At 40.4% G+C, this 14,182-nt stretch overlaps 1 protein-coding gene across 1 annotated transcript in view; it reads right to left on the bottom strand.

The window, feature by feature from the left end:
* XRN2 (5'-3' exoribonuclease 2) overlaps window positions 1-14,182 on the bottom strand; it is an 85,860-nt gene that overhangs the window by 5,831 nt on the left and 65,847 nt on the right. Inside the window, 1 exon segment of the mRNA XM_005672749.3 lies at window positions 3,278-3,341. Coding sequence (XP_005672806.2) covers window positions 3,278-3,341 — 64 coding nt within the window.

Raw genomic sequence — 14,182 nt, 5'->3', positions numbered from 1 at the left:
ATATTTCTACATTAATTATATCAGTCTGCAAATACTTCCAAACTGAAATCTGCCTCGGAAGATCATTTTAAACCTGGGGTGGAAGTGTTGAGGACACATTTAACTTTTTAAAATTAGTAGCTACGGATCTCAGCAACTTATCTGAGATATTCGGCATCAGGAATGGCAACAATATTCTTAAGCTTCTAAATAACTTTTTTTGGAAAGTAGCTGGCCCATGAGGGTATTTTTAATTTACATATATGGCAAATCAGCTTTTAAAAATGTTCTATGACTGAACTTAGCAGCCATAAGTGAAGAACTAAATGGCCATCTTGGATATGGCAGAAAGAGAATCCTCCACTGGCAAGGACGACAGAGACAAAGGGGCAGAACTCAGGTGATGACGGGAAGGCACAGGCTGGACCAAGCTCATCCCGACCACAGGATGGAGGGGGGGAGAGGGGGGGTGGCAGGCCGCAGGCTGTGCCTCTTGCATTTTTAAGTGAAATGAATTCATGAATTACAAACACTACTTCGAAGTAGGAAATAGTTCAAGAAACAGTATAGTTTATAGATACAAAAAAAGGTACACTCAAAATTTTCTTCTCTAATGGGTTCTCAACCATTTTCTCAAAATAGTGCAGTGGAAGAGTTTTGAACCAATGATCAGTAAAACCTGGTTCTACTAAGAATTCTACTTACCAGTTGTGACATCTCAGCAAAGTCAACATGACTGTGAGTTTGTCTTTTCTCCTCCGTGTCTTATAAGGTCAGAATGGTTAGACTGACACACGTTACAGAACTGAGTGATGCACTGTGTCTGCTAAGAGGCTGGCTAATGGGGAAGTTCAGGAGGCTGCACTCAAACTTTGTTTTCTTTATGAATAAATGGTGTATTTCTTAAATGACCAAGATTTAAGACATAAAAAAGAATTCCGTTTTGCTCACGTTTAACTTTTGCTTTAGGGCATGATTTACTTCTGACTGAAACTAAAACAAAGATGCCCACAAAACTTGCCCCCCTATCTTCTGGGTGTCAGAGTCAGGAAGATCCCAACTTGGCTTTGACAGAAGAGCTAAATGATGGATGCCAGGACATACAGTGATGACCTTAGGAAAACCTGTAGTGTGTCAAGGGGAGGAAAGCATTAGACCTGAAGAAAGTGGGCCTCAGGAGGGAGGTGGCGCCTTTACAGAATATGATGCTCAGCACTCTGAGAATTTCCTTTGAGTGAAGTTTCTTGGTAAAAAATGGTACAGAGGAGGCGTTCTCACCCTGGCTCAGCAGAAATGAATCTGACTGGCATCCATGAGGATGCAGATTCAATCCCTGTCCTTGCTCAGTAGGTTAAGGATCCAGTGTTGCTGTGAGCTGTGGTGTAGGTCGCCAACTCAGCTTGGAACTGGCATGGCAGTGGCATAGGCTGGCGGCTACAGCTCCAATTTGACCTCTAGCCTGGGAACCTCCAGATGCCAAGGGTGCGGCCCTAAAAAGCGAGGAAAAAAAAAAAAAAAAAAGAATGGTACAGAAGAGGGACCTTAGATGAGCTACTGGACTTTTGTGTGCCTCAGTTTCCTCATCTGTAAAAAAAAGAAACATCTACTTCGAGTGGTGCTAGGAGGAATAAATGAATTCGTGTTTCTGGGAATTCCCACTATGGTTCAGCAATAACAAACCCGATTAGTATCCATGAGGTTTGATCTCTGGCCTCGCTCGGTGGGTTAAAGATTCAGCGTTGCCATGAGCTGCACTGAGCTGTCACAAACGCGGTTCAGATCCCTAGCTGCTGTGGCTGTGGTGTAGGCCTGGGAACTTCCATATGCCGCAGGTATGGCCTCTTTAAAAAAAAAAAAAAAAGAACAAAGAGAAAAAAAAAGAATTCATGTTTCTAAAAGCATATAGCACAGTGCTGACATTCATAAGCAGGTGACAAATATTGGTGATTACTAAAAATCTGGGAAAAACAGCAAGCAACAAAGTGGTAACACCAAATCTTAAAATCAAACTTGACAAAGGTAATGTAGAAAGACAGTTATTTAAAATGAGATCTGTTCAAATGTGATAATTTATAATTTAGAAAAAATTTACCCCTTACACATTTGTTTGAAAATGGTGCTACTATGAAGATGTTCAAGTGTGCTTTGAGCACTTAAACTGAAAACGAAACGTAAATACAAGCAGTATCGGTTGTTTTAAATTAAAATGCAGCTTGCATCAAGTAATTGATACTAATAATAAACCACTGAATAACATAATTTCTTTTATCTACTTGGAAAAAAGAATGAAGTTTTGGAGTCTCTAAAGAAAGAATTCTCTTAAAGGGGGTACAGGTTATAACCCTGTTCAAATAACAACACTGTATTCATTTCAGATGTGAACAGATCAGACTGCTGAAACAGCAGAGGACAGGAGAACAAAACAGATTAGAACTGGGAAGGCAAAGAAGGAAGCCGGGCACAGAGGGGGCTTAAATTCGTTTTAGCATTTACTGATGCTGGCAAAAGCAGCAGGACATGACAGACTTTAAAGCTGCTCTTAAAAAATTATTCTTCAGATGTTAATATAATTATTCATAACACGCCTAGCTGTCTTGTCGTGCAGAGATCACCTGACTTAGGAGCCACAACTTATCAATGAAAGAACACATGTCAAACACCCCTTGTTATTAAACCATGTCACATTCTCCCTAGTCCGTGGTACTTATTAGACTGCAGATCCCATAATCCTCTTCTGAGTCCCTTCTGCGTTTAATTCAGTTCAGTCTTAAGTAGTTAAAGAAACTGTTTTCAGTGGCAACTAATAACTACTGACCTACAGTGACACTGAACTACAATAGGCTTGTCAGCCCTGAAAAAGTTGTACCAAAGAAGCTGATTAGGACCTCAAGAGGTCTGCAGCAAGGATCAATGGCTGGTCTGTGCTGACGCTGCACTGCCAGCACAGAAATGATAAAAGTGGAACACCATTAGTTACGCCTCATTAAGCTGCACAACCCTCCTAAAAAAGAAATTTGTTTAGCCCGACCAAAACCTAATACAATTTTAAGCTTTCTGTGTTGCATTTTTCAGGGCCCCTCAAAAGCTTCAATAAAATAAAGGCCAGGAATCAAGAAAATAGGCAAGTACATAAACATGAATTTTACTTCAACATGTAAATCATCTATTTTCCAAGGGATAGAGAGGCTCAGGAGAGGTTAGAAGGAAGAAGGTATATGTCAAACCATAAAAGAAGCACAATCCCCAAATGCTGACGTGAAAATTATTTAAAAGTCATGTTTGCCTTAATATTTATTACCTGTCGAATCTCTGCTGCTGGAAAAGGGGAGGAGGACCTCGCCAGGAATCCTGAGGCCTCATATCTGGAAAAGAAACAGGAAAGAGTTAAACATGAAATTTCTGAAAAGTAATCATAATTCAGCTACCCACATATTTCATCATTAAAAATTCTTGAAACAAAGTGAGACAGAATATAAACTAAACAACTAACACAATTACACAACTAGAAAAGTAAAAAGATAGAAACCAACAGAGTCAGTACATTTGTTTAGTAAATTATTTTTTCTCTGAGAACAAAACATAGTTTTAGAAGCCGTGGTCATTAAACTCACACCTTTCTCTCTCCTTGGCTCTATGTGGGAGCATATATGTAAAGGGATAGATATATTTTACGTTATATTTTAAATGCTGGGCAAAAGGAAATGATTTTCGTTTTATCCATAAATACAAACTGAATGAGGAATAACTTGCAAAGAAATCCTAAAATTTGCCTCCTTACCATATACACAGGAAAGAACTGGCCTCGCTAGGCCGACACAAGCAGACGGCACACTCTCCCGAACAGGCCGGAAGACATGCTCATAATGGGACTGCCTCCTTTTCCACCCCTTTCCCGGGTCAAACCTCTCCCCCAACACAAAGCAAGAATTAAGCAGCTGCTGGTCCTCTCTGTAACCGGCATGACGGGCATCCACGGCACGGACAGCAGGCTGGTATCGACCAACTGCCATTCTGGCCCCAGTATCGGTCCCTCAGCCACCCTCTGGCTGGGTCTGAGAGTGACCTTTAATTAGCAGCTGTCCCAGGAGTTGTCTAGCGAGGCCTCGGTGTGAGGACGGTAGCCTCCTCCAGACTCCCGAGACCCAAGGATGACAAGGCTTATGGTAATGTATTCAAACTCACATTTTAATGGAAACACAAACTAGAAACATGCTTTTCAAAATCACTTTCTTAAGGGAAAGAAGAAATGAAAGCTTATCTCTGGTTAGGAACCAAAAAAATGCAATCTGGGTTTACTTGGTGGGAGAAAAAGAAAGAAAGGTAGAATTGTGCTTTAAAACTCTTTGCAGAGGAGACTCTGGCTGCTCACCGGGATTTCAGCGTGAACGCCCCGCCCCGGCCCTGGGTGTCCTCCACCTCCACAGGCCGAGGTGCCACCTGAAGAAAGCCCCCAGTTGGAGAAACATGCCATCGCAGCCACCCTCCCTCCCCAAGGCCATGGCCACTCCAGCAGATGCCCACCGTGACCTGAAAGAAAGGCAGTCTTCCTAGTTCCCTTTTATCTATTCTTTAATCTATTTTTTAAAATCTATTTATTTATGAAAACCAAACCTGCAGGGGTCAAAGAGAATAATGCTGAGGAGGCTTCACAGCGGTCATTAGATATTCAAAACCTGAACGGACACTCAGAAATTCATACCACATAATCCACAGAAAACAGGCACAGGATGCCCGGTCTAGGCCCAAAATCACTTCTGAATCACTCACTACACAGACTCATGATCATCAGAAAATCATAATTTGAAGAGGTAAAACTAGAAATTCTTACAAGACAGCTATCATTTCATCTGTGTGGTTTATTTCTATGGAAAAACTTTAAAAACACTTACTCAATACACTACATGATTTCCAAAGAACTATGAGAAAGCAATCTACTGAAAGTAAAGCCAACATTTGGGCCACTTTTTCTGATCATTACTTTGATAAACTTGTAGTCCATAACTATTCAGATATTGTACAAAAATCACATGAGTGAGAACTGGTTAAAATATTCCCAGCAGTACCATTTTGGTGTCTTACATATATAAACTTAGCCAATAAAACAAAAGTCAAAAGAAACAGAGTAAATTTCATTCAGACCCTTGTCTAGCTCTGTACTTCACAGGTCCCAGAATCATGGTGGTCACCCTGGAAACAGGCTTCTTTTTAACATTAAGACTTAATTTGTGATCCTGGCTGCATGGCGTCTCTCCATGTATGGTATGGTCACAGAATGCTCACGGTACTCATCAAAGCTTCCACAGGATCTCTAATAAACGTAGACTTGAATGAAGATAATAAAAAGACACATTTACATTAAGAAAAGCCTTCAGAGATGTTTATCCTGATGGTTTATGAAAAATAAAAGCAGGAAAAAAAGCTGGTACATTTTCTCCCAGGAACAGTGTAAGTGGAGAGAAGTCCTCACCATCAGGAATACAGATTCATTAGATCCAAACACGCTACATGTTCGATTAAGCACGCCAGTATTTCTAAGTTCACTAAGTATAAACTTTTTTTTTTTTTGGAAGGGGGAACCCTTCTCGATAGTCTGACTATATACTTGTACTGTCTAGAAAATGGCCAAAGTTCCCATCCCACCAATTCTGGTATGCCAGGTGCTTCCCACTCAGTTTGGCTTTTACCATTTCTCACCTCCAGGACAAATTTTTTTTTTTTTTTCACATAAACTCAGCATATGCAAACACTATAGTTTTTTTCTGGTTAAAAATCTAAGCAAATTTTGTGAAACTTTAAAACAAATTCTGCCACACAATTATTAAAATATATCTTGCTTTCAATCTAAAAAAAAATTTAAAAAAGGATCAAAGACAAACTTCAAGGCTATCTTTAAACAAATCCTTCATGTGGCTCTGAGCAATATATATGGCCCTTAAGTGTTCATAAAGCAGAAATATTTCCTGGCTGAGAAGTAATGAAGTAGAATGTAAAACAAACTTATTATCATTCATTTGTATGGCTCTAAGAGAAGATCCATTTGAGAGGGAGAAAAAAAAATTCTGAGATAGTGAATTGCACTTCAGAAAGGTATAAGCAAGAGAGAAAAAATGACAGCTAATTTTTTTCCTGTGGTCTTTAAAAACTTATCCCTTTTCTAGAGCTCCAAGGCCACATACACCAAGCCTCCACCAATAACTCAAGTGACAATTTACCTAATCAGTGTGGCAATCACAGAAAAGATTCCATGTTTACTGATTGTGCTAATCAAAAATCACTTTTCCAATGCGGCTGACAAGTTTACCAACTGAAATGAAGAGAAGTGACATGTCATGTTCTCTGGGCGGTAGAAATGAACGCTTTATTCATGCTGAGTACTCAGGGCTGCACTTGACTCCAACAAGTTCCCAGTACCCAGACAATCACCCATCAGCCAAAAACTGACACATCAAAGACAAATCAAGGACCGATGGTGGGAAATGCCTTCAGCAGACACTCAAAAGAGCCAGCGGTATGACCAAAAGGCTCTCCTTGAGCATAATTCTGCACTGCATGAAGGAATAGCTATGATACTACAAATATTTCAAAAGACTGACTAAACGGTTTAGATCTCAATCTTACTAAAACTATTTCTAGCCAAATTTTAAAGTTCAAAATTCTATAAAGAGGAATACTGATCTTTGATCACTTAATACTTTCATAGTACTCAGTATGTGCCAGGTGCTGTTTCAAGTGCTTAAGAACTTAAACCCATTTACTGTGGATATTTTGTGAGATGGGTGTTCTCTGAACTGTTTTAGAAACAGGAAATGAGAGTACTGACAAAAGGTGACAAGGCTACGAAGGGAGGGAAAGCCGGGAGACCCCCACTACACTGCCGCTGCACGTGCACTTGCAGTGTCAGCCGAGGTGACTCTTCACATTTTTTCACATCGCAATGGCCAGGAAAACCGCCTCTTCAACCAGGAGGCTCAGACACCCAGGGTCTTAAGAAGGCCAGACTGGGGATCTACAAACTACTTTCAATATTTCCAAAGTTTAGAATTCACATGATGACACACATCATAAGACAGGAAGAGAAAATAAGCATACTTATTATTAACACATGAGCTTTGGCAGGAATCATCGTGACAAACACAAATTTGTGGGGAGAAAATAAGAAAAGGTCTTGGGAAAAACATCTGAAACCACAGCTCTTCTTAAAAGGTAATACTACCCTAAAACAGTATTAAAAAAAATACAACTATAAATGTAAATGTAAGGGATCAGATACCAATTGGAACAGGAAATATATGGGGAGATATGGAGGGATGGAGGGAGGGATGGAGGAACAGACCACTTGGACACAGGCAGGGATTACTTCTATCTGCACAAATATGAAATCCAGAGGTCACAAGAGACCATGAAATACACACGCCAGAAAAGCCTTAACGACAGTAAACTGAAAAAAAGAAAAACCAAATCTTCGCTGAGCTATGTAAAGAGTATGGGGGAAAACATCACAGAACAAGGAATTTCCCCTCTTGAGAGTGGCAGCATTTATCTGTGCTTGTCATACAGTATGACCAATTTTATAACCCTGTGATGACCATTCTAGATTAGGCCAATTATTTATCCAACACGTCTCTAACTACAGGGAATACTCTGCAAAATGACACAGCTGCCTTCCAAGGAGTCCAATCCCACAACCTCCAGTTTTGCTAGGCTCTCTCACAACCAAGGGCAATTAAAAGCCATTAATCTTTCCAAATCCTTCTTAGACGTTTACATTTCGGGCTTAGATGTATGAGCCTCGATTTTCTTCTCCAGACCTGCCCTCGCTCTCTCGAGCAGGGATCGGCTCCGTGTTGCTGCCTCCGGGGAGATGATGTCAGTGTCTTTGGGCACGTGGGCGTTCACACACAAATCTGAACCCTCACATGCTTCCACCTTCCTCCATCCTCCTGCGCCCCCAAATCCGTCAAAGGCCGGGCGAGGCTCCCAGGTGCCTGCAGTGCGCAGGAGCCCCACCCTGAACCTTCTCTCTCCAGCAGGTCACACATTTAATCATCCAGCCCTTTAGTTCCCCACTCCCACCTTCTCCACTCAGAACCCACTTCAGACCTTCATTCTCTCTCCCTAACGAGAACCACCGCCAAGACGTCCCACAACAGAGTATTGGTTCTGGAAAGGAGATGCAACTGCACACTCTTCTGCTTAAAAAAAAAAAAAAAAAAAAAAAAAAAGCTCTTCAAAAGACAGGCTCGCACACAGACCGCTGACTTCTAGGATTAAAACACAACAGCAATCTCCTTTACCAGAGAACAGAAAGGGAGGAAACACTTTCTAACGTGTTTTTTGAGGACAGAACATGTGAAGAAAGTCATAAATTAATCTCTCTTAACACAGAGAGGAAAAAATATCCCACAATATACTGACACAAAGAAGGCAGTAACATACAGAAGAAGACTGATGTACCGGAAAGAATCTGGCTCACTCCACCAATGCCAGGCTGGTTTAACAGTCAAAAAAATCAGTGTGTGATTTCACCACGAAACAGAAGGAAAAAAGAAACATAAAACATTATAATCTCAAGAAATCGAGGAAAAGCATTTGATAAAATTTAAGACCCACTAGAAACGAGTTAACAGAAGGAAACTCCCTCCATCTGATAAAGGTGAAAAAACTACTGCAAATGTCACATTTATTGATAAAATATTACAAATTTTCCCCACAGACTGGGAATGAAACATGATGCCCACCATCACCCCTTACATTCAATCGCACTAGAGGTCCTAGCCAGTGCAATAAAGTAAAAAGACCAAAAGATGTTAAGATTAGAAAATGAATACCTAAAACTCACTGCTTGCAGGTGACATAACTGAGTAGGGAAAAAATCCAAAAGAACATACAAACTTTCAGAATAAAGGAATTTTAGTAACACTGCTGGATTCAAAGTCAATATTCAAAACTCAAATATTCTGTATACAAGCAACTGGAAAATGACATTTTAAAAGATATGACTTAAAAAACATGAAAACACTCAAATATATGAGAATATTTTCCATTCTCAATTTGTTATTGTTATGATTTCAAGGCCTACAGAAAAGAGATAAGAAGAGTCTTTCACCCACAGTCCCCAAATGCTGGCTCATCACCCGACACTAAAGGGAAAAGGCAAGCTATTAAGTGAAAAAAATATTTCTAATACAAAAAAAAAAAATCTCATAACCACAATATAAAAGAACTACTACAAAGCAAAAAGAAAAAGGCAGACAACCCTGTAGAGAAATGGACAAAAGACTCAAATAGGCACATCATCAACAAAAGGTATCCAAGCGGTCGATAAACATGAAAAAAATGCAGAATTCCTGTTGTGGCTCAGCAGGTTAGGAACCCAACTAGTATCCATAAGGATGCAGGTTTGATCCCTGATCTCTGGCCTCACCCAGCGGGTTAAGGATCCGGCACTGCTGCGAGCTGCGACAGAGAGCACAGATCCGGCGTGGTTGTGCTATAGGCTGCAGCTATGACTCCAGCTCAACCGTTAACCTGGGAACTTCCATATGCTATGGGTGTGGCCCTAAAAAAAAAAAAAAGAAAGAAAACAGAAAAAAATACTCCACTATGTCACCAGGAAGAGGCTAATTAAACATCCAACCCACCACCTAGCCAACAGAATGGCTAATGGGCTGACAATACCAGGGGTTGGTTAGAACAGGGAGCAGCTACACCTTCTCTGCACTGCTGCTGGAATGCGACCTGGGCCATGTGTCTGGCACTTACGAAGATGACCATGCACATAGCCTTGACCCTGTAGTTCTGGAAATGTACCCACCAGAAGCATTTAAATGTGCCTCGAGACATGAGAATTTAACAGCAGTTCACTCCAAGCAGCCTCGATTTGGGAACCAACCCCAACACTGCCCCAACCGAACAGGAAAATTCATGTGATGGGACACTGTGAGCAATGACTATGAATCAAGCCCGTTACAGCAACAGGTGGATAAATCTCAGAAGCAAATATAAGACAAAAGAGGGCAGATTCTGCAGTTCTGCTGTGGCACAGTGAATAGTTACAAATGTGACTGAGAATTCCCGCTGTGGCCCAGTGAATTAAGAATCCACCTAGTATCCATGAGGATGGGGGTTCGATCCCTGGCCTTGCTCAGTGGGTAAAGGATCCAGCACTGCCATGAGCTGCAGCATAGGTAGCAGATGTGACTCAGATCCTGCGTTGCCCTGTGGCTATTGTGTAGGCTGGCAGCTGCAGCTCTGACTTGACCTCTAGCCTGGGAACGTCCATGTGTGCAGTGGGGTCCTAAAAAGCAAAAACAAAAAAGAAAAAAGAACCTGACCACAATGGCTCAGGTTGCTGCAGAGGTGCAGGTTCAATCCCCAGCCCTGCACAGTGGGTTAAAGGATCTGGTGTTACTGCAGCTGTGGTGTGGGTTGTAGCTGTGGCTCGGATTCAATCCCTGGCCCGGGAACTTCCATAGGCCACGAGTGTGGCCCTAAAATAGAAGGGGAAAAAAAAAGGCAGATTTTTAAAAAGCGTTAACAATGTAAGAGACCATTAGATAAAGTTAAAAGAAGAAGAAGAAGAAGAAGAAGAAAAAAAAAACCTCAGACAAAACCATGGAATTCAGGATAGTGGCTGCCTTTAACACACAGAGGTAGTGGCTGAAAGAGGACACAAAGGGGGGTGCGGGGGAGCATGGGGGGCTTCTCAGGTTCTATTTTCTATTTCTTGATTTGAGTGGTGGTTACATAAGTATGATCATTTCATAAAATCAATCTAACTGTACACTTACGATTGGCATTTTGTAACACTTCAGTAAAAAGTATATGTGAAAACACACGTATAATAACCTCAATTTCAAAAATTAATAAAAGAATCACTGCTTATTTCAGGATCATGGCCTTATGGGCTTTTAAAAATGTTTTACCTATCACATGCCACATTTTAATTAACATGTATTACGGTTATTTAACATACATTTAAACTACCAGTAAAAAGAAAAAGAAAAAAAAAAAAAAGCCTGCCCACCTCTAATCAGTTCTAATGTGTGCTCTCCAACTAATTTTGTATTCTAACCTTAATAACTACCACCCAACTACTGCAATGTACTCAAGCTCATTATTTTCTCTCAGCCTGGACTATTCCAAATTCCCCCTTGTTGGCTCGATCTAAATTTCACATCCATAAACTTTTTCACTCCTCCCATCCCCACCCTCTTGTTTTTAAATATAATGAGAGTCCTAGCACTAATCCCCAGGTGACTCAATGTTTACAAGTCACCAGGCAGACAGGACCACTTATTTCTTGCTCAAAGTTAAGACCTACTTAACAAAGTACACTTCCTATTTTTTAATGAGGTAATTAAAGAGATTCTAACTGGAAGAGATTCTAATCAATGTTTCTTTGTAAGTATAAACAAATTTTACCTGATAAGAGATATAAAAATGGCAAGTGAAGAATCAAAGTAATAAAAGGGAAGAGGGGATCCCACGACTTGAAATAAAATGCCCAGATACTGACAAGAGTCGTCTGTTTACAAAGAGGGCAAACTAAGAACTACAGAACTGTAGTCTTGAAGATACAAAGTTCTTTACCTCTGGTAGGACTCTGATAAGTAAAAGAACATTCTCTTTTCTTTCATTTACTGTTGGGGCAGGATCCTGCAGGGTGGAGGGGGACCGCAGATATAATACCTGGATTTACATGAATCCCACCTGAGTGATTTTCTGGGAAGGGAGTCCATGGCTTTTACAGATTCTCAAATGGGTCTATGCTTCCTTGGTAAGATCCACTGGTCTAGGCAACGTTTCCCAAAGTGTGGCACATATCACAGGTGGTATAGAAGATGATTTTGGTGGCGGGGAGCAGGGGAGAGTCCATGAACAAGTTTGGTTTTTTTTTTTTGTGGCTGTATTCATTTTGATGCATATTTGAAAAAAAAACAGCAAACACATCAAACCCATAATATATTAATATAATTTATGAATTACGAGAAAATTACAAATTAGAAAGCTTACTGGTAAAAGCAAACAAAAGGTAAGGGTAGGAAATCATTCACACATAAATATGCTACCAAAACCAGAAACTGAGAGAAGAGGAGAGTAGAATACTGCAGAATACTGGAGATACATTTGCAATTAAGAGACCAGCAACTTAAAACAATCTTGTGTGTTTGTGTTTGTGTGTGTGTGTATACAGACCCCTATATCAAAACCTTATGGTAAACCGCAAGCCAAAAATCAACAAAAGATAAACACACAAATAAGAAAAAGCAATCCAAACACCACACTAAAGATAGCCATCAAACCACAGGATAAGAGAACAGGGGAAGAAAAAAGACCAACAAAAACAAATCCAAAACAATTAACAAAATGGCAATAAGAACATACATATCAATAATTACCTTAAATGTAAATGGACTAAATGCCCCAACCAAAAGACAAAGACTGGCTGAATGGATACAAAAACAAGACCCACATATACACTGTCTTCCAGAGACCCTCTTCAGTTCTAGGGACACTTGCAAACTGAATGTGAGAGAATGGAAGAAGATATTTCGTGCAAACGGAAATCAAAAGAAAGCTGGAGTAGCAAATACTCACATCAGACAAAATAAACCTTAAAATAAAGAACGTTACAAGAGAGAAAGAAGGACATTACGCAATGATCAAAGATCAATCCAAGAAGAAGATGTAACAATTGTAAATATATACACACCCAACAGAGGAGCACCTCAATATATAAGGCAACTACTAACAGCCTTAGAAGGAAAACAACGCTAACACAATAATAGTGGGGGACTTTTAACACTCCACTTACAGCAATGGACAGATCAGAGAGACAGAAAATCAATAAGGAAACAAGGCCTTAAATAACACATTAGATCAGGTGGACTTAGTAGATATTAATAGAATATTCCATCCTAATAAAATTTATGAATTTAAAATAAATCAATTTGTTTTAATCAAGGTTTCACAAAGTTTTAAGTGAGATGTCCAGGATAAGCTATGATGGGAGCAGGCGGAAGATGACCTTAGTTAACATCAAATGGAAGGAAGGTGCTCAGCACAGAGCGTGTGCTTTCACCTCTGCTACTTGAACTTCGGAAAGATTTCTCAATGTAAAGCCTTATTTCCGGTGCCTTGGAAATCTCCAGGCACCACTGTCTTGAGAAGTCCTGGCTAAACTAATCCACAGAGATTATACCTGGCTCTGGCATCTGCAGCTCATCCCCCCTCCCCCATGTGGAAGCTGTGACACCATTATGGGTTAGAAGTAAATGGCAAAGAGCCCTAAGAAAAAAGGAAGTGATAGGGAACGTGTGAATAAACAGCTGGTTTAACAATGAACTTGACAAACCACAGGTTTGTCATTCACTGGTGAGAGCTCTTTCAAAGTGATTAGACCCCTCTGTTAATGTGATGGCTTGATACATATTCCACATACATGAACAGAAATACTAAAATGCTACTTGTTAAATCTGGGGGCAGGGGGAAGCAGCTAAGTGAACCACTGCACCACGCGCATCTCCCAGAGGTTCTGATTCAACTCTGTACTTCCCTCAGTAAATAGAGTGAAACTGCTGAAGTCCACAAGTTTTGTGACGGAGTCTCACAACGCTTGATTCAGTGTCATTAAGCCACACAGAGAGACACATAGACACAAATCAGTGAACACAAAACCCTGAGAGAAGGAGATCGTCAAAACTCATTTCATTCTTCTAGATGCTGCCGTGGCATATGGAAGTTCCTGGGCTAGGGATCAAATCCAAGTGGCAGCTGTGACCTGTGCCACAGCTGCAGCAACACTGGTTCCTTAACCTCCTGTACCACAGAAGGAACTCCCAGAACTCATTTCTTACAGGGCTTCAGGTTAAAAATGATTTTCTACCTAAATTAGCATAAAAACAGTGCTAAGTACATAGCCCAACAATCATCACTTTATTTGTTTCTTTCTCTGACAGGTATAACTTTGGTTTAAAGAGTTCTGAGGGTTCCCTGCAATACAGTCGTCCTCCATCTTTTTTTTTAAATTTAATTTTTATGAACTATTTGAAACATTAAGAAAAAAACTTAAATGAATGACACTTGGATTTAACAAATGTTAGCATCTTGCCACACTGTCTCCTCCCTCACCAGGCAGGGGGTGACTCCTTGGGCAGTAACCAGGCAAGAGAAACAGAGAAGCAAAGTATACAGCGGTTTT

This window comes from Sus scrofa, chromosome 17, assembly GCF_000003025.6.
Source record: "Sus scrofa isolate TJ Tabasco breed Duroc chromosome 17, Sscrofa11.1, whole genome shotgun sequence".
Taxonomy (NCBI): domain Eukaryota; kingdom Metazoa; phylum Chordata; class Mammalia; order Artiodactyla; family Suidae; genus Sus; species Sus scrofa.
Note: the sequence above shows the minus strand (reverse complement) of the source record. Positions and strands in the feature narration are given on the sequence as shown.